The 26394-nt window shown below is 36.4% G+C and overlaps 1 protein-coding gene across 2 annotated transcripts in view; it reads left to right on the top strand.

The window, feature by feature from the left end:
• Positions 1-26394, top strand: part of LOC136027176 (dynein axonemal light chain 1-like) — a 55409-nt gene that overhangs the window by 11486 nt on the left and 17529 nt on the right. The window contains exons 2-3 of one of the 2 annotated variants that reach the window (XM_065704182.1): positions 2296-2476; positions 19188-19473. In XM_065704182.1, coding sequence (XP_065560254.1) covers positions 2296-2476; positions 19188-19465 — 459 coding nt within the window. In that variant the 3' untranslated portion in view covers positions 19466-19473. Of the gene's footprint in view, positions 1-2295; positions 2477-19187; positions 21060-26394 lie in introns of those variants that run through there. The other variant, XM_065704183.1, reaches the window with a different exon arrangement.

Here is a 26394-nt window from a genome sequence, read left to right as displayed (position 1 = left end):
AGAGAAGTTTCAAGCTCCTATCTACAAAAATGCAGAATTTCGCATTTTTTGCCAGAAGAAAGATCACGGATGCGTGTTTATTTGTTTTTACGTTTTTCCCCAGGGGTGATCGTATCGACTCAGTGGTCCTAGGATGTCTCGGGCGGGCTCATTCTAATGGAAATTAAAATTTCTAGTGCCTTTTTTAAGTGACCAAAAAAATTGGAGGGTGCCTAGGCCCCCTCCCACGTTCATTTTTTCCTCAAAGTCACGGGATCAAAATCTTGAATTTCAAAAAATTTTCATTCTGAAATTTAAAAAGAACAGAAATTACTCCGTATGTGAAAGGTGCTTTTCCTCCTCAACGTCCTGCTCTTTACACTAAAGTTTTTACTGTTTTAAAAAGTAGATTCAAGAGAAAGAGTCAAACTTTATCGTAAGGAACGGGGCGTTGAGGAGGAAAAACCCATTTCATATACAGAGTAATTCCTGTTTGTTTTAAGTTTTAATGTCGCTCCTTACTTTCAGGTAAAAAAAATACTTGTTTTTTTATTTAATTCACAGTAAGAGTGGGTCGATGAAGTACTTAAAGCACGGAAACAACATGTTTAGTGTTCTTTTTAGACACAAAACAGATCATGCAATAACTAAACTGTTTCCACGATTTTTGCTTTTGTTGCCACAAGCTAAATCTTTGGGTTCAAGAAGTTGCAAACCAGTCTCTGAAAAACTTTCTTGCTCTTCATTCGATTTCATTCGTGCCCTTGTGTAACTGAACCCCATTTGAGTGAACCCCCGTGCAACTGAACCCCCGTGTAACTGGTTTCCTTGGAACTGAACCACCGTATTAAGTTTTTCAGTATTCCACAAGTATGAACCGATATCATATTGGCTCAAACACAAGTGTGTAAAACACAAGTTAGAATCTATACATGCTCAACCTTGTTGGAATTGTTAGTTTTTTAAAGTCATGATAAAAACGCCTGTCAAGATGATTCATAAATAAGCTCTCTTTTTTTGTCACAAAAACCTAAATCAATTTATCTATCTATATATATATATATATATATATATATATATATATATATATATATATATATATATATATATATATATATATATATATATATATATATATATATATATATATATATATATATATATATATATATATATATATATATATATATATATATATATATATATATATATATATATATATATATATATATATATATATATATATATATATATATATATATATATATATATATATATATATATATATATATATATATATATATATATATATATATATATACATCTCCGACATCAAACGCCGCCTAGCTCTTGCTGGCTCCAGTTTTAAAAGGCTCACAAATATCTGGAAATGCCGAAACCTGTCGAACCAGCTGAAAGTTCAACTTTTCAACAGCCCGATTGTGCCAATTGCTATATATGGGTGTGACACCTGGACCTTGAAGATCGAAAATGAGCGCAACCTACTGGCATTCGAGATGAGATGTCTCCGTCGCATCGCAAGAATCACCTACACTGAACATATGACCAATGAGGAGGTGCGAAGACGGCTGAAGTCCCCCGACACAATCCTAAATAAAATCAAACGACAACAACTGCGATGGCTCGGGCATGTCAAGAGAATGGACCACGACCGTCTACCAAAAATCTCCCTCGAAGGAACCATAGACGGATCTCGACCACGAGGAAGACCTAGCAAGAGGTGGATTGAAAACTTTGACCGAAAGCGCATCGTTGAGTTGACTCGAACTGCATACGATAGAACAACGTACCGAGCCCTAGTTCACGCCCTGTCAAAAGAAGTGGCCCCAAAACGTCCCGCGAGGATGGACGGGACTTAAGTAAGTATATATATATATATATATATATATATATATATATATATATATATATATATATATATATATATATATATATATATATATATATATATATATATATATATATATATATATTGGATCGGCTAAATAAAATTGGCTAAACAAGCTAAACTATAATGTTAAACAAAATAGGTTCCATTTACCTCTTAGAAGCATATAGGCAAAGCTTTGCTGAGCTTCACACTAGAAATTCTGAAACTGTTATCTGCTCCTCTGTTTGGGATACACTAAAGCCATATAAAGTCAGATTTTCCTTCCCAGGCCAATGAAAAAATTCTTAAATATCTGTATCTAAGTGTTAGGTGTCATTTAGGCTAAATACGATGTCTTGTGATTTGTATTCTACATTTTTGGCTCTATTTTTCATAAAGTGAATCCTTGTCTTTTTATTTATTAGGAAGCCGTTGCTGAAACCTTGGAGGAACTTTGGATTTCATATAACTATATCGAGAAACTTAGAGGGATCACAAGTCTCAAAAAACTTCGGGTATTGCTTGCTTCAAACAATTTGGTAAAAGACTGGTCTGAAATCAATAGATTGGCTGAACTTCCGTCGTTAATTGAGCTGAATTTGACAGGTTTTCCCAACTTTTCCGTAGTGTCACTGAACAATCTGTCCCGTTGTTGAATAAATAAACGAAACACAAATCATTAAATCTAAAAACGAAAAAAAAATCACCAAAAACGACTAAAATGGACAAAATATTAAAGTGAGTCCAGTTCAGATCTAAAAGAATAATAATTTATTATTATTGAATCAAATTTTGAGCATTTCCAAAGAGTCTAGAACCCTTGAAATTGATATTAAATTAATAATAAAAAAAAAAATACCCCTATGAAATCATTGTTTTCGAAGATCCTGTACTGGAGACTTAGTGTCCCACAATTTATTTTCTTTTTTAATACAAAACAGTGATGTGTCTCTTTTTCTTCTGTTTTGTCTGCCAAGGGTGATCATATTAAACCGGTGGCCATAGATATTTTAAGAGGGGTCATTTGAAAGGAAACCACAATATCTACTGCCCTTTTAAGTTATCAAAAAAGATAATGCCACAGATAAGTGCCATTTTTTTGCCATTTTCTACCATAAAATATTAAGTTCAGTCTAAAGGGAGTAGGAAATATGGAAGATGTGAATTTTGATATAGATTGTATCGTCTTGAACGCTAAGCTTGTGGCTTACAGTTTACCATTTTGGAAATCTATGAAAACAGCATTTAGTATGGATAGTATAACTGCTATGTCCCTTTTTTCCCAGAGCTGATTAGAGTGTTATTTTCGCTTTTGTAACAATAATTTGTATTTCAAATTGTGTGTTTTTATTTATCACAACACCAACCACAGTGCAAAAAAAATGACATCTCTAGGTTGATTAACGTTTAGAAATAAGAATGATGCTACTCTTTCCCTCCCCTCACTTTCAAAATCTCTAAGCGGCTCGATGGGCATTTATGAACCATTGAAAATTATATCAATCAATCAATCAATCAATTTATTTATAACCCATCTACAAAAAAGAGGGCGGAACGCCCTTAAGATGGAGTAATAAGAGAAAAATAAATAAAAAAGAAGCTACAAATAAATACAAATTAACACAAACAAACAATTAAATAAGTAATGCTGACCATGGGTGTGACACTATCGACATAGAAGAACGAAAATTATGAAGCCTTTTATCAATAATAGATGTAGGAGAAACTAGGCGGAATTTGTTCATTAAGTGACTATTTCTAGTCCAAGGAGGGTAACTGAGAGGGAATTTAGCATAACGAAAATATACTCTACGAACAGATAGTTTCTGAGGTTCACTAAAAAACTGCCAAGCCGGACAAAGAGAAAGGAGATGAGGTACAACTAGGCTTTTATAAATTTTCGCAAGATTTAATTTATCAATGTGTTTAATATTAGATACAATTGAAGCATAAGCAATTCTCAGTTTTTTCTTCAAATTTTCACGGGATAATTTCACAGTTTCTTTCATATTTTTTCCAATAGGCATTCCAAGGTAAACTAATTTTTGAGAAAGGGGGACTTGAACATTAGCTAAAGATAAAAAATAGGGCCATTTGTCTCTTTAAAATTTAAAGCTACAACAGCAGTTTTTTCAACATTGAAAGAAAGCCCAATATTTTTATATTTATTGTAAAGCTGATTAAACGCATTTTCACAACCAATAAAAGTACGGCTTAGATTCAAAACGTCATCTGCAAAGTTATTAAAGACAAGTTAAATCCACGGTGAATACAACTAAAATTAACAAAATTTTGGGCATTTAAAACAGAGTTATTAAATAAAGAAGTTGAGGTAAGGCCACCTTGACGGACTCCTTTCAAAATATCAAAAAGGGAAGATCCCCTTTAACTTTGCCTTAAGGTGATGGTACATATACACAAGGCACTTTACTATACAAAAATTTACGTCTCTTTTATACGCTTCAAGTAAAACTTGGGAAAAAATGCAAGAGTCGAAAGCACGAGCAACATCTAAAGCGCAAAGGATAATATGGGATCTACTTCTTTCTGCCTCAGCACGAACATTCATTAAAGCAAAAAGGGCATGCTCCCGGCTAATACCTTTTTGGTAACCAAACTGGTGGGGTGGGACATAACATTTAGAAACAATTTCATCCAAAATAACTGACTCAAACAATATAAAAATAGTACAAGAAACTGTTATAGGTCGGAACGAATTACACGCAGTAAAATCCTTTTTGCCTTTTTCGGGATAGGGGTTATTTGACCAACTGTAAATTGATAAGGAACAACTCCGTTTTCAATAGACATTTGAAAAAGTAGATATAAATGATTAAATAGAAGAGCACTTGCATAATCAAAATTTCTGGCAGTAATTCCATCAACTCCCGCGGAATTTCTTTTCTTTAGTTATTTACAATAAAATGATACATCACTTGGCTTAATTATAAATGTCGAAGGTTCGTGTTTTTTCAGACAAGCACTTAATTCTTTTTCAAATTTTGACTCAAGAGCAGGATCGGGAGAAGAAAACTCATGCTTATAATAATTTATCCACTCAGGCTCAGGAATATTATTTGCACTAATGTGTTCACAAGGGCGTTCAAAATTTTTCTAGAGCTTCGAAGGGTTCTCTGCAATTTTATGAGCGTTTTTCTCAATAAGATCACCTTATGTTTTCTTAACACTTTAGCAAAAAAACGTTTAGAACGTAGCCGCAAACCATTTATAGTCCCAGACTTAGGCCTGCCGCAATTCTTCCAAATATTCAGCCAAATTTTAGAAGACTCGCGCGCGGAAATAAGGGAAGGGTTTTTTGACCAACCCTGAACTTGAGAGCCTTTCCTAATACGCTTGCACGGGACAGCTGAAGCTTCAGCACACTTTAATGCATGGTCAATTTCAGCTAGATGTAAGTCCGATGGCTATTTCTTTTTCACTAAGGCCCGAGCACGTGCACAACAAATGAAAGGGCACCTTTATTTTATTTAATATTTTGTCACATTCAGAATGAAACATCTCGCGGTTAACTTCTTTCCAGTCTTTTATATAAAACCACTTTTTATCTGGCTGTTTAGGGGCATGAAATGAAGCATTTATTTTCATCTTTATTGGAAGGTGATCCGAATAAAAGCCATCACTAATTACCTTGACAGTTTCACAGGGGAAAGATGCAATAAAATGATCAAGGTTAGAAGTCGCTGACAGGCCACCAATAAACGTGAAAGTTTCTGTTTTGTCAGCAACTGAGTAGGAAGGGGAAAGGGAATTCAGAAGGAGTTGGGTTCTTGGCGATGAACTATCTGTTAAGTCACAATTAAAGTCTCCTGCGATCAAAACTTGAGCATTTGGACGCTTTGAAACTCCCTTCACAAAACTCGCTAGCTTTTTGCAAGCATTTATGAATTTATTCTCTGATTGCGAAGAGCAGTAATTAGTTGGCAGATTAGGTCCGAAAATTCGGCAGCAATGAAATGGTCATTCGACTCAAGGAGATTGACGGGAAATTGTGAAATGATAGCTAATCCGCCTGAAGGTCGGCCACGGCTCTTATTCATTTTCGCTGGGTGAAATAAGAGATAAGAATTCTGTGAAATACTGAGTAGATTTTTCTTTCATCAGACAAAAAATGTTCTTGCAGAAAAATTATTTCAATTGCACTTAAAAGTTCAGAGAGGTCTAGGCCTTTGTCAACCACTTTGCCATTGATATTCCATGATAAAAGACTTAAGGCTCGAGCCATTATGCTGACTTAACTTTACTTAAAAGTCCTTGGGCGACTGGACATTTGAAGCTTTAACAGGGATGATCCTGTGATTTGCACAATGCACACTTCTTGGGCCTTTGACAAGGAGATGTTTTTGGAGCTTGAATGACCATGGTCACCGTAGACTGCGCAAATAGCTTCATTTTTGCAGCTACTGGATATATGCCCGTAAGCTTGACACTTGAAACATCTTACCGGGAGGGAGAGATACTCAGCCACTTTGATCCTCTCATAATCTATGACTGGGGGATTTTTTATAGCATTCATAAGATCAACTTTGGTTTCAAATTTCAATCGAAACGAGCGGGTGTTGCCAATCTGTTTTGAACTGACACATTTAGGAATCAGTGCGCAAAGTTCATCGTCATTTATATTGTTGGGAACAAATCGAGCAATACCGAGGTGAGAGGGGCTCATGATTGTCGCAGAAAGAGATTTATCACCGTTCTGAAAGACCCCGACAAGAGTTTCTGCACCAGCCTTGCTAGCTGTAACAACTCGCCAATTATCTTTTCTGGGCTGAACTTCGAAAATTTTAGAGCACTCTCTGCCACACATTTTTTGCAAAAAGTCTTTCCTCAAATCTGACTTCGTGAGGTCAGAGGGCAAATTCTTGAGTACCACTGCATATGAGGGCTTTTTTTCAGTAACTCTAGGGACAATCGAGGGGATGGGAGGGTTCTTATTCATGAAATTGTCTAGCTTATTAGAAACTTCTGTAACTTTTCTGGTGATTACCGCAGCTATCTCATCAGGACAGATAGGGACTTCGTCAGGTTCAACTATCACAAAGACTGGCAGCTCAACGTTACGTTGCTTACAAATTTCAAATGCCTTTAACATTTCGTTAATATTGTCTTCGGCACTATTTTTAATTGACACTCTATTGGTGTAGTGAGCAGAAGACCACAGTATCTCCTTAGCCTTGATTATATCGTCCTTTGTAAAAAACTCGCATGCTTTACGACTTATCTCGTCACTCTTATTTCCAGCTAACCGATTACTGAGAAGAACTAATGAATATAGATTGACTGCGCAATGTGCAATGATATTCGCTCCCTCATGTTTCAGCAATTTTTCACTTTTCAATATTTAAGTGAGAATATATTAAAGTTTAAATGACGCTCTGGCCTTTAGAAGGCTTAAAAAGCATTAGCCCCACACTGTTTTAGGTTATTTCTGTTCATTTCCAGTTCAATTCTAGTATCCATACTAATTTTGAATTATGTTGGGTCTCATTTATTCATTAATGGTAATTTCTGCCCGTTTTCAGTTTTAATATAATTTTATATCTTTTCGTCTTTGGTGTCAACTTCTTCTTTTGGTCTTCAATTAACTTCATTTTTTGGAAGATTTTTTTTTCAAGTGAGTTTCTGTTTATTTTCTATTGACATAGTTTTTTTTTATTAGTTAGTGATTTTCTGCTTAAGAAATTTGTTTTTTTTTTTGCTTTTTACTTAAACTACCGGATAAATTAGATATTCAGCCAAATTTTTAAATAATAAGAGTTTTATGCAGCAAATTCTTATAATGTTTCTTAAGAATTTCTGGGGGGGGGGGATTCGAAAAGAGAAAGTTATTCAAAGATATTTCAAACATGCATAATTTTTTACCTTCTTTAGGGTTGAAGTCATGCTAATCCCTCTCCTGTTACAACCTTGAACATAGACGGATATTAATGTACCATTTTATTATGGAAATCTTATTATAATGTTTTTGTTATAACTCCTTGTTTGTTTAAACAAATGAATTTTTTGGATACTTATTCTAACAAGTTTTGCTTTGTTGTTTCATAAAAAAAAAACGAAATATAGGACATCAAGATTCAGAACAACCAGATTTGTTTCCAATTAAGGTTCCAGGGTTCTAAAATTTTAATCACAAGTTCTTCCATAGCTAAAAAATTTTAAAGCAGATCAGCATAAAGAAAAATCAGTGTAACCTTATTTTCTTTCCAATTCTTTCTCCTAGATAGGCTCTCCTTGGTCCACTCTACATACAGTGAAAGTTTCACTTCGATCAGTGAATATTGGTCCGTTTTGGGGTTTCAAGAAACAATTCACTCAAGTTTTTCAAGATGTTTATTTCCTTTTAGGCTCGCTTCACCCAGCCTACACGCCTAATAAATTGCTATCAGATCGTAAGCAAAACGAATTTGGGCTTAATTCGGAAGTCAAAACATCAATACAACAATTTGTTTCCAAAGCTTTTGTTTTTGTCGAGGCCCCCTTGTTCCTATTTTCTTGCCCCCCTTCCGTCGTAAGCCCGTGTCATTTGACAAAACACTTGACAAATTATAGGTTTCACCGTTCACTTGCGAGTCCAGAGGACTTGTTGGTCATGTGTCAGTCCTATGACATGGGTATCCCACCTTTAGACTACAAGCAGCCAAGCCTATTTGGCTTAGTTTTCACTTGTTCACCTGTGAGTCCAAGCAAATTCAGTCACAGATTTTGCATACTTGTTCACCTGTGAGTCTCGATTCAGTCTCGAAAGTTATAAGACCATTTCTGGATTTATCAACTTGAAACTCGGTAGGTTCTTAAGTTAATTCAGTGACCAGTGTTAATTATGCGACTATTTTATTCTTTCAAAACATTTTTATATGGATTAAAAATGTTGTAATCTATTGACCTAATTTCTGAAAATTTATTTATATTCTGTAAAAATAGATTTGTGCCTGTTTCAATTTTAAGTGTGGCGAGCCGTTTTTTACATAACCCTAATTGGCAAGCAGAAGAGGGGCAGTTCCCCCTCGCAAGCACCGTTGTACCTACCGGGAGAGTATCCCTTAAACTATGGGAATCAGGTGAAGGGGGACTGACGCTTCCCTTGTTTATTGGGGTAAACATCAGCGTGGTAACACCTTTTTTGGGATTGAATAGAACTTGAAATTGCGTTCAAACCTAAATTAATTCAGTGACTTGTATTAATTCAGTGACTATTCTTTTCTTTCAAAAAAACGTTCATACGGATTAAAAGTACTACGATCTATTGACCTAAATTCAGGTATTTAATTACATTTCACGTATCAACTACATTTCAGTCGCTAATGGGCACTTGTCGCGTGCACATAGAAACCAGTTTCTTTTCCCCATTGAATGTGTCCGGACTTCTAAATTAGCATAATGTCGAGTGAGAAAGAAAGACTTGTGCATAATGCTTTGCTAAATTATTTATCGCGAGCGCTCCAAGCAAGTAAGACTGATGAAATTTGCAAAAAGGTAGTGGGATTTTATGACAAGGATACGATTATAAAAGCTAAGGATACAGTTTGGCACTATTCGAAGACTTCGAGTCGCGACATTGCTCGCCAAAAGATTACCTATGATATGTTAGATATGCTGAAACTGTTCCAGTTATGCGAGATTAGCCGGATCAAATTGCCGAAATTCGTAATTTTAGATCGTACGGAGGTCCCAACTACGCTAGGTGAATTCAGTGCCATTGTTACTCAAAAAGTGACAGAAATCTCCAATAATTTGAAGGACTTCATTGAAAGTGAGAAAAAAGCCGTGCAGTTGAAAAACTTGCTACATCCATGAATCAATTAGTCACTGCACTGGCCGAGCCTTCCTATGCAGTTGTTCTCAAGAAGCCCCCTTTAGACCTTAAAAAGCCTGACTCCCGTGAAGCATATCTGGAGAATGTATGTAAAGAAGCTAGTGGGAATATAATCGAGCTTCGTCCCAGTAGAGACGCATGGAAAGTAGTCACAAAGGATAATAGTGGTGCCGAATCTATTATGTCACGCATAACCAGGAATAACCCTGAAGTCGAGCCTAAACTCCAATGCCCCTCCTTTTTCGGTATTATCCGTTATGTTCCTGAAGACCTGAATGAAAATAGCCTGTGTGTTCTGATCGCCAACTGTTGGAAAGCTACTCAAATCCTAAACACCCGTTGGTTTAAGCTTCTTTCTGAGCCTAAAGAGGACCTCGAGTCTTCTATTCGCTCTCAACCCATCATAGGGTACGAAAGACTCCCAATTAGTGTATTTCAGTGCTTGCCACCCCAATGCTTCTCTTGCCAGTCTTATCGTCATTTTGCGTCTGCGTGCTCAGGTACCCGAAAATGTTCCAGGTGTGGTGAGGCTGCCAATCCACAACCAAAGATAATCCTTGTACCAAGGCACTTAAGTGTGCTCCTTGCAACTCCTCCGACCACCCATGTTACAGTTTTAAGTGTCCTGTCACTCCGTCTCTTCTAATTGTATCGTGGAACATCAATGGCTACCGAAACATCACTTACTGTCTGAACTTTGCTTGCTGTTTGACATGATGGGTCTCAAGGAACACTTCTTGTCAAGCGATAGTCGTCAACTGTTGGAGTTCACGTCGAAACATAATCTGTTTTTTACCATGCGAAGTCCACTCGCGGTAGGCCTTCAGGTGGTTTGGCCCTGACGATACGGAAAGAGCTACTTGGTAATCTAGTTGCTAAGTCTGACAGTTTCCTTGCGGTTAAAGTTTTGAATGTGGTCATGTTCGTAGCTTATTTTTCTACTAACTACCGTAATGATATATCTGAGAGAAAGTTCTCTCTCATATGTACATCTATTGCCGAGCTAGTATAAAAACATGAAGATGAAGGCCTAAATTGTCTCCTGTTTGGTGACTTTAACGGGAACTGTCTGACCCTGAAAACAATAGATCTTAGATCTTACTCCATGTTTGTCCAAGTCCAAACTGTGTTGGAAATGATCGCGGTTTGACGTACATCCATCAATCTGGCTCCGTGTCTCAGTTGGACTATTTCTATTGTTCTTCGATGATTAAACCCTCCTCAGCTATTTCGGTTCTTCTTGATTACTCCATATCTGACCACATGCTGATCTGTAATTCTTTTCAAATAAAGCCCTTGCTACAAACTTCACCCACACATTCTCCACCTAAATGTACAGCCTCAACTGGGAAGCTGATAACATCGATTCATACCAGAGTTCATGTGACTCCATCCTGTCGAAGATCCGAATTCCTTTCGCACTTCTGGGTTGTCTGAACATGCCAGTAGACTCGGAAAAAACTATCCTACTAATCATCTACTGTTCTGAGATAATGCATGCTATCCATACAGCTAAGAAAGCTGCAGTTCCTGTCCGCAAATTTCGCAGCGGCATGGAAGTACGTAACTGGCGGAATAATCCCAACCTCCTAGCCGCATGTGATTCAGCAAAATTCTGGCTACAATTATTGGTAGATTTTGGGAAGCCGCGATCCAGAGTAGTCAACGGTGCTCATATTTACCGAAACGTAAAGTTTCTAAAGCTATCCCACAGCATAAGGCCAATGAAATTGCCCGTACCAGCGAGATTGTCGATAATTCGCCTCCAGCTTTATGGCGTTTTCCAGCTAAGAACAAATCTTCCAATGGACCACCGTGCATGCCAGTAAAAGACTGATGCGACTACTTCAGAGACCGATTTTCAGTCCCTAATTCCTACCTAGCCAACACATTTTGCCAGGCCCTGGAGAAGGAGCTCCAGTTTGCAGTTAAGGATATTGGCTTCCTGGTCACTCCCTAAAATTGTTAAGCTATATTTTCTAAAATTGTTAAGCTAAAAAACAAGAGCTAAGAGCTCATATGGCACTTGTGATGAGGCGAGAAGAGCTAAGAGCCAAGAGATCATATGGTATGAGCTCTAACAAAATTCTATGAATCAATAGATTGATTTAAAAAGGAAAATAAGAGGCTTAATGCCGGTCAGGATTTAAAATAAGAGCTCTGAGTCACGATGTCCTTCTAAATATCAAAATTCATTAAGATCCGATCACCCACTCGTATGTTATAAATACCTAATTTTTTCTAATTTTTCCTCTCCCTTTAGCCCCCCCAGATGGTCGAATCTGGGAAAGCGACTTTATCAAGTCAAATTGTGCAGCTCCCTGACACGCCTACCAATTTTCATCGTCCTAGCACGTCCAGAAGCACCAAACTCGCCAAATCACTGAACCCCTCCCCACAGCTCCTCCAAAGAGAGCGAATCCAGTACGATTCTGTCAATCACGTATCAAGGACATTTGTTTATTCTATCCACCAAGCTTCATCCCGATTCCTCCACTCCAAGTGTTTTTCCAAGATTTCCCCCTCCAACTCCCCCAAGTGTAAAAAGATCTGGTCGAGATTTGAAATAAGAGCTCTGAGACATGAATTCCTTCTAAAAATCAAATTTCATTAAGATCCCATCATCTCTTCGTAAGATAAAAATACCCCAATTTTCACGTTTTCCATGAATTCCGGTTTCCCCCTCCAACTCCCCCCAATGTCACAGGATCTTGTCGGAATTTAAAATTTTTGAATTTTAAAGCAAAAGATCCTTCTAAATATCAAATTTCATTAATATCTGGTCACCCTTTCGTAAGTTACAAATACCTCAATTTTCAAAATTACCCCCCCCCCCAATTCCACCAAAGAGAGCAGATCCGGTCCAGTTACGTCAGTCACGTATCTTAGACAGATTTATATTCTTCCCATCCAGTTTCATCCTGATCTCACCGCTTTAAGTATTTTCTAAGATTTCCGGTCCCCCCCACTGCCCCCCCAATTACGCTTGATCCGGTTGAGATTTAAAATAAGAGATCTGAGTTACGAGGTCCTTCTAAATAAGAAGTTTCATGAAGATCTGATCACTCCTTCGTAAGTTAAAAATACGTAATTTTTTCTTATTTTTCAGAATTAACCCCCCCCCCCCAATAGAGCGGATCTGTTCCAATTATGTAAATCACGTATGTAAGACTTCTGCTTATTTTTCCCACCAAGTATTATCCCGATCCCTCAAATCTAAGCGTTTTCCATGATTTTAGGTTCCCCCTCCCCAAACTTCCCCCAATGTCACCAGATCTGGTCAGGATTTAAAATAAGAGCTTTGAGACACGATATCCTTCTAAATATCAAATTTCATTGAGATCCGATCACCCGTTCGTAAGTAAAAATACCTCATTTATTTCTAATTTTTCAGAATTAACCCCTCCCCCAACTACCCCAAAGAGAGCGGATCCGTTCCGGTTATGTATGTATTTAGGACTTGTTCTTATTTTCCCCACCAAGTTTCATCTTGATCTCTCCCCTCTAAGTGTTTTCCAAGTTTTAGGTTTCCCCTCCCAACTCCCCCCCAATGTCACCAGATCCGGTCGGGATTTAAAATAAGAGTTCTGAGACATGATATCCTTCTAAATATCAAATTTCATTGAGATCCGATCACCCGTTCGTAAGTTAAAAATACCTAATTTTTTCTAATTTTTCAGAAATAACCCCCCCCCAACTAACCCAAAGAGAGCGGATCCGTTCCGTTTATGTCAATCACGTATCTAGGACTTGTGTTTATTTTTCCCACCAAGTTTCATCCCGATCCCTCCACTCTAAGTGTTTTCTAAGTTTTAGGTTTCCCCTTCCTAAATTCCCCCAATGTCACCAGATCCGGTTGGGATTTAAAATAAGAGCTGTATGACACGATATCCTTCTAAACATCAAATTCCATTGAGATCCAATCACCCGTTCGTAAGTTAAAAATACCTCATTTATTTCTAATTTTTCAGAATTAACCCCTCCCCCAACTACCCCACAGAGAGCGGATCCGTTTCGATTATGTCAATCATGTATCTGGGACTTGTGTTTATTCTTCCCATCAAGTTTCATCCCGATCCCTCCACTCTAAGTGTTTTCTAAGATTTTAGATTTCCCCCCTCCAACTCCCCCCGATGTCATCAGATCCGGTTGGGATTTAAAATAAGAGCTCTGAGACACAATATCCTTCCAAACATCAAATTTCATTGAGATCCAATCACCGGTTCGTATGTTAAAAATACTTCATTTTTTCTATCTTTTCAGAATTAACCGGCCCCCCACTCGCCCCCAGATGGTCACATCGGGAAAACGACTATTTCTAATTTTAATCTGGTCTGGTCCCTGATACGCTTGCTAAATTTCATCGTTTTAGCTTACCTGGAAGTGCCTAAAGTAGCAAAACCGGTACCGACAGACAGACCGACAGAATTTGCGATTGCTATATGTCACTTGGTTAATACCAAGTGCCATAAAAAGAAATCTAAGGGCATCGATGTATATTTGGCACCCATTTAAGCTTTGCCAGCAATGTTCTCCTAGAGCACTTTTCTCTGGTATTTCAGTTGATTTTTGTTACTGGCATCGTTCCTGACAGCTTTGGTCTAGGATTGGTCCATCTTATTCTCAAAAAAGGTAAACCAGCTGACCAGTGCGCTTCATATCGTCCAATCACTGGTTCAACTACTTTTTGTAAGCTATTTGAATCCCTTATTTTCGATGTAATTGCACTTCGATGCACTACTCCGGATGACCAGTTCGGGTTCAAAAAGCACTCAGGACTGGAACGCGTTCACAGCGTTCTTGCAAATCTTCTTGTTGATGCAGATAAAAAATGGTGATCTTCTTGTCTCTGGAGTGCTTGATGTTAGTAGAGTCTTCGATTCTGGCATCCATGGCCATATCCTACTCGAAGCCCTTCAGCAAGGTGTTTCCTCTTGCATCAAGCTCTCAGCTGTCATCCTGATCCCCTCTCTGTCCGTCACTTTTCCTTCTAAAAAAATGCTGAGTGTGAAGAAAGGCGTACGTCAAGGGGGCAAAACTTAACTATCACTGTTTAATATCATCGAAGCACAACAAGTAATGAAGCCGTCGTGTTTTTTCCAAGGGATCAATCTATCGCTGCTGAACTTTGCTGATGACATTATTCATGTTTCTTGTTTGATATCTTTATTTCAACAAAATTTCGACTCACTTGCATCGGCATACAAGCAGATCGGACTTTCCTTCAACGAATCTAAAACGGAACTTCTTTTCTTCAATGGTTCAAAAAATGAGCTTTCAATTAACCTCTCCGTTAAAATTGGTGACACTCTGATTAAGCCATGTGAGTCCCTTACCTATCTTGGCCTCCCTATTTCTTCTACATTGAAGGACACAAGCTCAGTACTGACAAACCACTTCTGTTCCCGTATAAGAGCGTCTTACGGATTACTTGTTGCCAATAAATATCGTTTCAACCGTCCTCTCCTTGCCCGGCTATACAATGCTTTTACTACCTCCCATCTGCTTGCTCTGGCTCCCTTCTGGAAAATATTCATAGCTACCGAAAAAAAGCCATTTTTAGCACATTTTAAAGATATACCAAGTTTCTCCTGCGTCTCCCTCTGTGGCACAGCAATAGTGACATCTCCATGAAATACAAGGTCACCAACCCTTCCATGACCATAGAAAGAAGAATCTCCAACTTCAGTGCCAATGTTTCAAGAGCCAATCACCCCTCGACTAGTGTATTTTATAGTGTTTGTAGTTGGAACGTATTTAAATTTTTTTTTATACTCCGTCTTTTCCGTTTTTGACGGATAATAAATTCATAATAATAATAATAATAATAATACAAGTCCAATGGAAATTGTCCGTCGCGCATCAATCCAAATTCAATCCAAGACTAGAATTGACCCATGGACGGATGATAGATAGACTTATCTATCAAAAAATGAACTGATATCATTTTAATACAATCCTAATAAGGGTAATGCCATATTTACCTCTCACTCACTTGGACTATCTGTCTTGGCTTTTTCTACAATTAGCCATGGCTTGATGCCCAAAACTACTTGATTTTGATTCAAAATAAACGGACTCAGTCGATAACTATCTACATTAGTTCTGCCCTAGGAATAACCCATAGACGGATGATAGATCCACTTAAGCAGATTGTCAACCCAATAAAAAAGATAGTCTTAAACCCAAGACAGATGGCCCGAGTGAGTGAGAGGCAAATCTGACATAGGCCCTTATTATGATTAAATAAAAAAAACAAGTTTTTCTAACTGAAAGTAAGGAGCGACACTAAAACTTAAAACGAACAGAAATTACTTTGTATATGAAAGAGTCTTATTTGACTCTGTCTCTCAATTCTTCTTTTTAAAACAGTAAAAAACTTTAGCGTAAAGAGCGGGGCGTTGATGAGGAAGCAGCCTCTTTCATATACTAAGTAATTTCTGTTTGTTTTAAGTTTTAATGTCGCTCCTTACTTTCAGTTAGAAAAACTTGTTTTTTTTTTATTTAATTTCTGAACGTTTTTGAATCAATGCATGTTTTGATTTTGGCTCTCCGCAGAGGAATAATTAAAACGAAATTTGATTTTTTTTTTTTTTTTTGGCTAAATGGCTTTCTCATAATTTTGATCGAATGATTTTGAGAAAAAAAGAGCGGGGGAGGAAGCCTAGTTGCCCTCCGATTTTTTGGTCAATTAAAAAGGCAACTAGAACTTTTAATTTTTTACGAATATTTTTATTAGTAAAAGATTTACGTAACTTATAAATTAGCTTACGTAAAGAACTTTTGTATTCTCATATTTTTATTACATATATGAGGGGGTTCGCCCCCTTGTCAGATCCTCGCTCTTTACACTAAAGCTTAAATTTTGTCCCAATTCATTAAGAATGACCCCAGAATCAAAAAAGCCGTAGAATAAATAGTTGAAATTACTAAAAATACTTTAACGTAAAGAGCGAGGTATTAGGAGGAGGTGAGCCCCTCAAATGGGTAATAGTTTCTGTTTGTTTTAAGTTTTAATGCTGTTCCTTACTTCCAGCTGAAAGAACTTTTTCATATTTATTTTTTCATTGTGTTTTTAAATAATGCTATTAAATCCTGCGCTCCCTTCATGGAGATTTTCTTCCCCCATGACAAATTATCGATGGAAAGTTCCCCCAGCATATCCCCCTCTTCTCAACCCCTCCCCCAACCAAAAAAAATCCTCCTGAAAACGCCTGTACACTTCCCAATAACCATTACTATATGTAAGCATTGGTCAAAGTTTGTAACTTGTTGCCCCTGCCATGGGGACTGTGGGGGAGTAAGTCGTCTCCAAAGACATAGTTATAAGGTTTTTCGACTACGCTAAATAAAATGGCTATCTCAGAATTTTGATCCGTTGACTTTGGTAGAATAATTAGCGTGGGAGGGGGCCTAGGTGCCCTCCAATTTTTTTTGTCACTTAAAAAGGGCACTAGAACTGTTCATTTCCGTTAGAATGAGCCCTCTTGCAACATTCTAGGACAACTGGGTCGATACGATCACCCCTGGGAAAAAGAAAAAACAAAAAAACAAATAAACACGCATCCGTGATCTGCCTTCTGGCAAAAAATACAAAATTCCACATTTTTGTAGATAGGAGCTTGAAACTTCTACAGTAGGGTTCTCTGATACGCTGAATCTGATGGTGTGATTTTCGTTAAGATTCTAAGACTTCTAGGGGGCGTTTCCCCCTATTTTCTAAAATAACGCAAATTTTCTCAGGCTCGTAACTTTTGATGGGTAAGACTAAACTTGATTAAACTTATATATTTAAAATCAGCATTAGAATGCAATTCTTTTGATGTAGGTATTGGTATCAAAATTCCATTTTTTAGAGTTTTGGTTACTATTGAGCCTGGTCGCTCCTTACTACAGTTCGTTACCACGAACTGTTTGATTGCATAAATATCATGTCATTTTACTTGTTGATAGGTAAGTATATTTATCATCCGTCCATGGGTCATTCTTAAGGCAGACCTATGGTAGATAGTCTTAGAACTTGGGGATAAAAGAATTAGATTAATTTTGGGTTGATGCATGACGGACAATGTCCACTGTTTCATAAAAAAAAACAGTAATACACTGGGGGGTATTTTCCGAGCATCACCATTTTCCGAGCATTTTCCATGAGGAATACAAGTTAACTTAATATTCTGAATTTACGCAAGGAGGTGGGTGTGAGGGAAAAAAATTTGTTTTGCCGGTCCTCCTTATCTTTCTTCTCTCCATTCAGCAAGAAACTGACATTTCTAAAGTTCCTTGGTCAGGTAGACCCCTTATGCAGAGAGTAATTTTGGAACCAGGTTTTGCTGCATGAGTTCTGATTCCCAAAGATGGGCCTATTTTTTAGTTGTCTGATAGGTTTTCAGCTTATTTGGCATATAGGCTGAGCCAGCTAGAACTTGTATATATACATTACACCTATTGTATATATACCTTACACCTGAAACTTCAACGAACTTTTGCTTGCAGGCCATGATTTTGGAAGCATGATTAATTGCAGGGCATGAAAATAGAGACATGGGGACCTCTACGAAAACAAGAGCTATGGAAACAAATTATTGTATTGATGTTTTGACATCCGAATTAAGCCTAAGTTCGTTTTGTTTACGATCGGATCGCAATTTATTAGGCAGGTAGGCTGGATCAAACGAGCTTAAAAGGAAATAAATATCTTGAAACACTGGAGTGAATTGTTTCTTGAAACCCCAAAACAGGCAAATATTCATTGATCAGAGTGAGAATTGGATGCTAGAGCCCCATTGGAATTGCTTGCTAGGGCCCCATTGGAATTTGATGCTAAGGGTCCCGCTGGAATCACTCACTAGGGTCGAGCGTCTTGAAGGTCCCCCACTAGCAGTCCCTAAAGGTTTTAGGGACTGCTCTAAGACTCTCTATGACGTAACAATCACGGTAATCCTAAGGTAAAGAAGCCCTGATGGTTTTTTAAGACTCTTTATTATGTAGCAACCATAGAAATCCTGATTTGTCGGGGTCTTGTTGGGTAGAGAAGCCCCTGAAGGTTTTCCCCATATCCTTGGGTTTTATAAGCATAAAAACCATAGAAAAATATCCCTATAACATAACAGACACCTGAATCTCTTAGAAAACATTCCCTATGACGTAACAGACACCTGCACCGTGAATAAATTTAAAAGAAACTGTTGAGATCGGGACTCGAAGGAGTATGTGTATCGCCGGAAGCCTTATGCTGTCACTACTGTTATTGAGGTTATAAAGTGGTTAAGCATTTTGGAATCTGTAGACATCCGTAGAATCCGTATCAGATTGAGGCTCAGAGACTGGGTCATAAATTACCTTCAAGTATGCTGTTTCGAACACATATATCTATTTTGGGGAGGGTTCAGTGTAAACTTTCTTCTGTTCAATAAGTTCAAGTGAGCTCCTGTGCATGAATTGGTAGACCTGACTAAAGAGATTCATTAATAATAGTTTGCATTTTAGGAAATCCCATAGAGGAGAGATGCAGTGCTGAAGGTATTTGGAGGAGAGAGTGCATTAAAAAGCTCCCCAATTTGACCAAACTTGACGGCCTTCATGTTACATTGGATAATTTTGAAGATGACCAAGGAGGTGAAGACAAAGAAAAATCAGGTTCAGATCCATCGCCATTTAAGTTTCGAGGATCTTTAACAGAAGAAAGTCTTGTCAGTAAAGTGGCCGATGACCAAAATGATTTTATCAGAGTAGTCGACCATAAGGGCACAACAGGAAATATTTGAAATCAATAGTAAATAAAATTTAGGTTTTTTCATGTTTTTTGTAATTTTGAAAGTGCACATTTAAAATGGGCTATATGCCAGTTACCTTAGTAGTCACCACATAATGTGGAATAATATGATAGATTTGTTGTCTCTTTTTTTTTAGCAATAATAGCAGCATCACAGTGACTATCCTTGTAAACGTCATTTTTTTTTTCACCAAATTGAGCATAAGCCCCACCTATGAGACCGTAATAAAAAGGTGGATAAAGAAGTGATAGATCAATAGTCCCAATCAAAAAAAAGTTTAGTCATAATGACATTAATAACCTTTTTAATTTCCAATGATTTCTGACAATGCAATATGCAATGTAAGAGACCAGTTCAAAAGACATTTATTGACATTAAATGTTAATGCCAATATAACCTAATTGTATTAGATTAGCATTTATTTCTCTGAAGACACCATAATTTTTCACCCAAGCAGTTTAAACATCAGTGTCAGATAAATAAATATCATATTGACATTTTAACTGACGAATTCAGACACTTCGAATTGGACTTATTATAAATTTCCGAACCTCATACCCCAGGGGTATGAAATTTGGTAATATTGAATTTATTTACTTAGGCAGGAAGGATGGGGTACGAAGACAGGGTTTAGGCTCATGATCAATGAGGAAGCTGCTGAGTCTTGTTTAGGACGGGAAAACATTGATAATAGAATACTAGTCGCTCATTTTATGACTAAAAGCTTCAGTGTATCAGTTATAGTAGTATATGCCCCTGCTGAGCCGACTGACGGGGCTACTAGTGACTCAGATGAACTTTAATAACAGTTACAAGAGCAAAAATAGATAGGGTCCTAGGTAAAAACTTAACTTGAATGTAGAAATCAAGCTTAAAACGAACACAAATCACTGCAAACAAGAGTTTAGGTTTCGCCTCCTTCTCTCACTGTAAAAGTCTAAAATCTACTGCTTCATTGGCGCTTTACTGAAAACTAATTACACTGGAAATATTCTCTTTGGACTTATTACAACACTGACAATAAACATGAAAATTAGAGTAGAATTAAATTTTGAAGTGATGAGCTTTCAGCAATTAATATGTATCAAATATTCAGTTTTATTTTATTAGTTCTTTTTAAGACTGTTCAAGACAAATACAGTTTCACTGCAAACAAGAGTGTGAATACTGCCCCCATCCTTAGTTGTAAAAGCTATTCCGTCATTGGCACTTCACTGAAAACAAATTGTATTACAAGTATTTTCTTTTCCAGTTACTACAGCACTGAAAATGAAAATAAAATTACAGCAAAATAAAATCTTGAACTGATTATCTTCCAACAATTGATATCACTATTTATCAAATATTCAGTTTGATTTTATTTGTACTTTCCAAGACTGTTCAAGATACATATAGTTTTCAGTAAAGTGCCAATGATGCTATGATTACAAAATTAATTTCTGTTCGTTTTGGGTTTCATTTATTCTTCTGTAGTAATTTCTTGCAATTTATTCATTTATATTAGTACTTGTTGTATATTTTTTTGCTATGATTGTTTATATAGTTTCTGTTCGTTTGGGTTTCATTTTTTATTCAATAATAATTCTTGTCGTTTCTACTTTAAATTGTAACAAGTATTAGTATCTGCTGATCTGAAGCTTCAAATGGCCTTTACGTTTCTTTGAAAAACTTCCTTTTCCGAAAATTTTTTTGATTTATTTTTCTTCGTTTTTGGTTACAAAAAGTTTCAGGTTTTTAGAAAATGCCTCATTTCAAAATCATTTTTTTCAACATGAAACCTTCATCAAAGTACCAAAACCAGTGTCAAAGTACCAAAGTATCAAAGTATATAAGGCATCTAAGTTAACAAGGTATCAAGGTAAACACACTATCAAAGCAACAATAAGGAAGTTCCGTGACTGAGAGCCATTTCCCCGGGACTGGGGGGGATTCAAACCCGGAAACATATTTATTTGGCCTTTGTACTATTTTGAACAAGATGGCTAACTAAAAATTTTGAACAGATGCTATTTGGGAAGCTGTCAAGTGGGCTAATTACCAATTGATATATTTTGACTCTTAAAAAAGAACTAAAAGTTTCAATATCCGATCGAATGAGACCTCTCCAAAGTTAATACGACCAACCCTACCACTAAAACTAATATTCTAAGAGTGGAGAACTGACGTAAGTTATAATCCTTTCCTTGGGGCTATGGAGGACTACTCAACTTTTAAGTTATAGTAATTTGAATTTAGGACTATTTTGAGCAAAATGGCTATTTCAAAATTCTTACAAAATGTATTTGGGAGAAAAGGCGCAGGGGGGGGGGCTTGTTACTTTTTTATAATTTCAGATTCTTAAAAAGGGCACAATAAATTTCAATTTCCGATGGCATGAACTTCCTCTAAAATTTATACGGTCACACGTTCAAAAGCTTGAAATTTTAACTATGGGTACTAGTATAACTTATAGCCCTTTTCATAGGACGGGGGGAGGAGGTTCAAACCCGTAACCATAGCTATTTGACATTTAGAAGATTTTGGAGAAAATGGCTAACCCAAAATTTTGATCGAAAGTATTCAGAAAAAAAAGACGTGAGGGGGATGCCTACCGTTTGATTGCTCTTGACTTTTGATTATGGAGCTTGAACTTTTAATTTAAATCAAATCGGGCTTTTCCGAAGTCTGTACGATTACCCCTTCGATAAAAATCTTATATTTAAACAATGGACATCTTGCATACGTTACATGCCTTGCCCTGGAAAGGTGAAAGGTTTTGTCAACCCTAGAGGAATAATTATTTTAGTCACTTCACCTCTTTACTTTTTTGGACGTAATGGCCATCTAAAAATTTTGACTGGATACGTTTGGGGAAAAAGGGCATGGAGAGAGGGGCTTGATACCCTCCAATCACGTTTGGACCTTAAAAGGATACTTGAAATTATTGTTTCCAATTAAATGAGCCCCCTCCAAAGTTTATAACACCACCCATTGCATACTAAGTGTCTTTGGAGAAAAATTAGAGCCGTATGGCCTTGGGGTTGGTGGAGGGAGGCTAGTTGTCATTGGGCAACTTTTGTCTCTTAACAAGGGAAGTAGAACTTATCAAGTTCTAATCATTTGAGTCCCCTCCGAACCTAGAACGACCTCCTTTCCCGTAAAAACTTTATAGGCCCCCGGGACATAAGCTACAACCCTTCCCCCGCTTTTTTTTGGGGGGGGAGGTTATGTGGACCCCAAAGTTCTGTCATCTGATAATTGGAATATTTCAAACCAAAATGGCTCTCTCAAAATTTTCATCGGATGCATTTGGGGAGAAGAGGGTGAAGGGAGTATTGTGCTATACAATACTCCAGATGTTATCATTCCTCAGGTTACTTGAACTTAATTTGTATACTCCCATGGCTGCCCTACCGAGCAACTAGATCGAGTGAATGACCTTCCCTAGCAACCAGATTGCCTATACTACAGAGGATTATAATTTGCATACTTGCATGAGCACATATTCTCGTGCTATTCATGAAAGCGAACGTAAAAATCTTTATGTTTAAAAAAAACTAATTCAATTCTCTGTAGCTACTGCTGATAAAACCAATTCCCAATCTCGTCATTTTAATGCTTAAATGGTACACTTTTCCCTTTAATATTTTACTTCAAATATAACTATTCTTGAAAATTGTCGAATTTCTATTTTAATTAGATATAAAAAAAACATACTAATCTGAAGTGTCAGATATCAGGTATATATAGAGAGAGAAACCGTAATCAGCTTATTAATGCTCATTGGGGGTGTATCTTGGATTTAATCTCTTAAAGGAAATTTCTCCAGTCATTAAAAGATATTTCGCTAATCTCTTGAAAGCTATTTATACTGGTATTCAGCTTATAAGTGCAAGCAGAAAATATGTTTTTTTTAGGGAACCCGTACAGAAGTTAATAATTTTGAAGTCAATGTTATTATGGGAAGAAAATAGAAACATATTCGTTACCAATGAAACATGATTAATCGAGGGTGGTTTAGTTAAAACAGTCAAATATATAGTTTAACATTAAAATAAAAACAAAAATTGGGGGGGGGGGTATTATGGTGCCTCCCACTTAGGTACATAGAAAATGTGGTGGGTTTCTAGCTACTGAATTGTCAGATTGTACAAGCTCCAAACGTTTTAACTCGTTCAGTAAAGCATGAATGATTCAAAGGTGCTTAATTGGTTTATTTTTAACTTCAAAAAGACTATGCTTAATATTCGGTATCTGGATTTAAATGTATTTTGGCAGGATTTTAGATGCATTTTATAATAAGAACAGAATTTTAATGAATCAAAAAGCGACAAGTTTGCTACCCCTTTTTTCTTATGACGCACACTTGGATAGAATAAACCGGTGAGCCTTTGTCGTCAATAAATCAATTTTTATAGCGTTTTCCAAATGGGAACTTATGTTCATCCAAGTCCCACCACCAAGGGAATCCAATGCCCCTCCCCCAATTTTTTGACCCCCCCCCCCCATTTTGAACTCAGAATTTTTTCAACTTGTTTTTCATGTCTTAAAATGACATTTTGACATACTCATAATAGAATTGAACATGGTTTACTGGTAATGAGGTTGACTTAGACAATTTGAAATGATTTTGACATAAATTTGAGAGGTTATAAGCAAATGGTTCTACCAAGTGCATATCCGGAAACTGGCCTGTTGTAAGGACATGTATGATGTTACATGCTAGAAAGGAGCTTGAATCAAGGAATATACCCTGAAAAATAATTAAATAAAAGTACTTTTCATACAATATACTCAGCTAGTAGGTAAATTCCGACTGTATTAGTTGCTGACTGATTATCAAGAATTTAATGAAAGCACTTTTGAGTAAAAAAAACTGAGCTAGTTGATAAATTATGTGTGTATTAGTTGCAGAATGAGTACCAGAAAATTTGATAAAAGAAGTTTTGACTACAACAAAATCAGCTTGTTGATAAATGCCAAATGTGTTAGTTACCGACTGGATATATGAAAATTTAATAAATACAGTTTTGAGCACAACAACCTAAGTCAGTTGGTAAATTCTATGTGTTTTAGTTGCTGAATGAGTAACAAAATTTAATTAAAGCACTTTTGAGTGCAACAATCTCAGCTAGTTGGTAAATCCCGAGTCTTTTAGTTCCCGACTGGGTATAAGGAATAAGTGTTTAATATAAACACTTGTGACTACAACAAACTAAGCTACTTTGTATATCCCAAATATTTTAGCTGCTGAATGAGCAACAAAATTTAATAAAAGTGCTTTTAAGTATAACAAACTCAGCTAGTTGATAAATTCCTTGTGTTTTACTTGCATGCTGAGTACCCAAGATTTAATAAAAAACATTTTCAAGTACAACAACCTCAGCTAGTTGATAAATTCCGTGTGTTTTACTTGCTGGCTGAGTACTAAACATTTAATAAGACTACTTTGAGCTCAACAACCTCAGTTGGTAAATTCCGAGTCTTCTAGTCACCAACTGTCTATCAAAAAATTTGATAAAAACACTTTTGAGTGCAACAAACTCAGCTAGTTGATATATTCCGGATGTTTTAGCTGCTGATTGAGTAACAAATAAAACACTTTTATGTGCAACAAACTCAGCTAGTTGATATATTCCGGATGTTTTAGCTGCTGACTGAGTAAAAAAATTTAATGAAAGCACTTTTGAGTATAACAAACTCAACTAGTTGAAAAATTCCATGTGTTTTACTTACTGGCTGAGTGCCAAAAATTTAATAAAGGTTACTTTTGAGTACAGCAGTCTGGGTTAGTTGATAAATTTCGCTTGTTTTAGTTACCAATTGGGAATAAAGAAATTAATAAAAACGCTTTTGTGTCCAACAAACACAGCTAGTTAGTATATTCTGGGTTTTCTAGTAGCTGATTGAGTAACAAAAGATTAATGAAAGTACTTTTAAATACGAGAAACTCAGCTAGTTGATATTTTCCATGCGTTTTACTTTCAGACTGATAACTAAAAATTTAAGAAAAATACTTTTAACTCAGATAGTTGGCAAGTTCCGAGTGTTTTAGCTACTGAATGAGTAAAAAAAATTAATAAAGCCCTCTGAGTACAGCAAACTCAGCTAGCTGATAAATTTCAAGTGTTTTATTTGTTGTCTGAGTAATGAAAAACCTTTTGAGGACACAAAACCCAACTAGTTGATAAATTCCGTGTGTTTTAACCGTTGACTGAACATTAAAAATATAATAAAAGCACTTTTGAGTACTACAAACTCTGCTACTTGATAAATTTTGAGTTTTCTAGTTGCTGATTGAGTAACAAAATTTTATGAAGGTATTTTTCAGTACAACAAACTCAGCTGGTTGATAAATTTCGTGTGTTTTACTGGCTAGCTGAGTAGAAAAAATTTAATAAAAGCACTTTTGGGTACAATAAACTCAGCTAGTTTGCAAATTCCAAGTGTTTTTGTTACCGATTGGGTATCAAAAATCTAATATAAGCACTCTTGAGTACAGCAAACGCAGCTAGTTGTTAAATTATGAGTGTCTTACGTACTAACTGAGTAAAAAAAAGTATAATGAATGCACTTTTAAGTACAACAAACTCAGCTAGTTGATAAATTTTAAGTGTTGTAGATACTACCGGAATACAAAAAAATTAATGCTTGCACTTTTGAGTGTAATAACCTCAGCTAGTTGATAAATTCCGTATTTTTTTAGTTGCAGGCTGCGTACCAAAAATTTAATACAAGCACTGTTAAGTACAATAATCTCAGCTAGTAAGTCAATTCCAAGTGTCTTTGTTACTGACTGAGTATAAAAAATTTATTAAACTCACTTTTGACTGCAACAAACTATGCTAGTTGGTATGTTCTGAGTGTTTTAGTTGCTGACTGAGTATCAAAAATTTAATAAAAGCACTTTTTGTGTACACCAAGACAGATAGTTGATACAT

This window comes from Artemia franciscana, chromosome 5 (genome assembly GCF_032884065.1).
Source record: "Artemia franciscana chromosome 5, ASM3288406v1, whole genome shotgun sequence".
Lineage (NCBI taxonomy): Eukaryota > Metazoa > Arthropoda > Branchiopoda > Anostraca > Artemiidae > Artemia > Artemia franciscana.
This window is presented reverse-complemented; position numbering and strand designations above follow the sequence as displayed.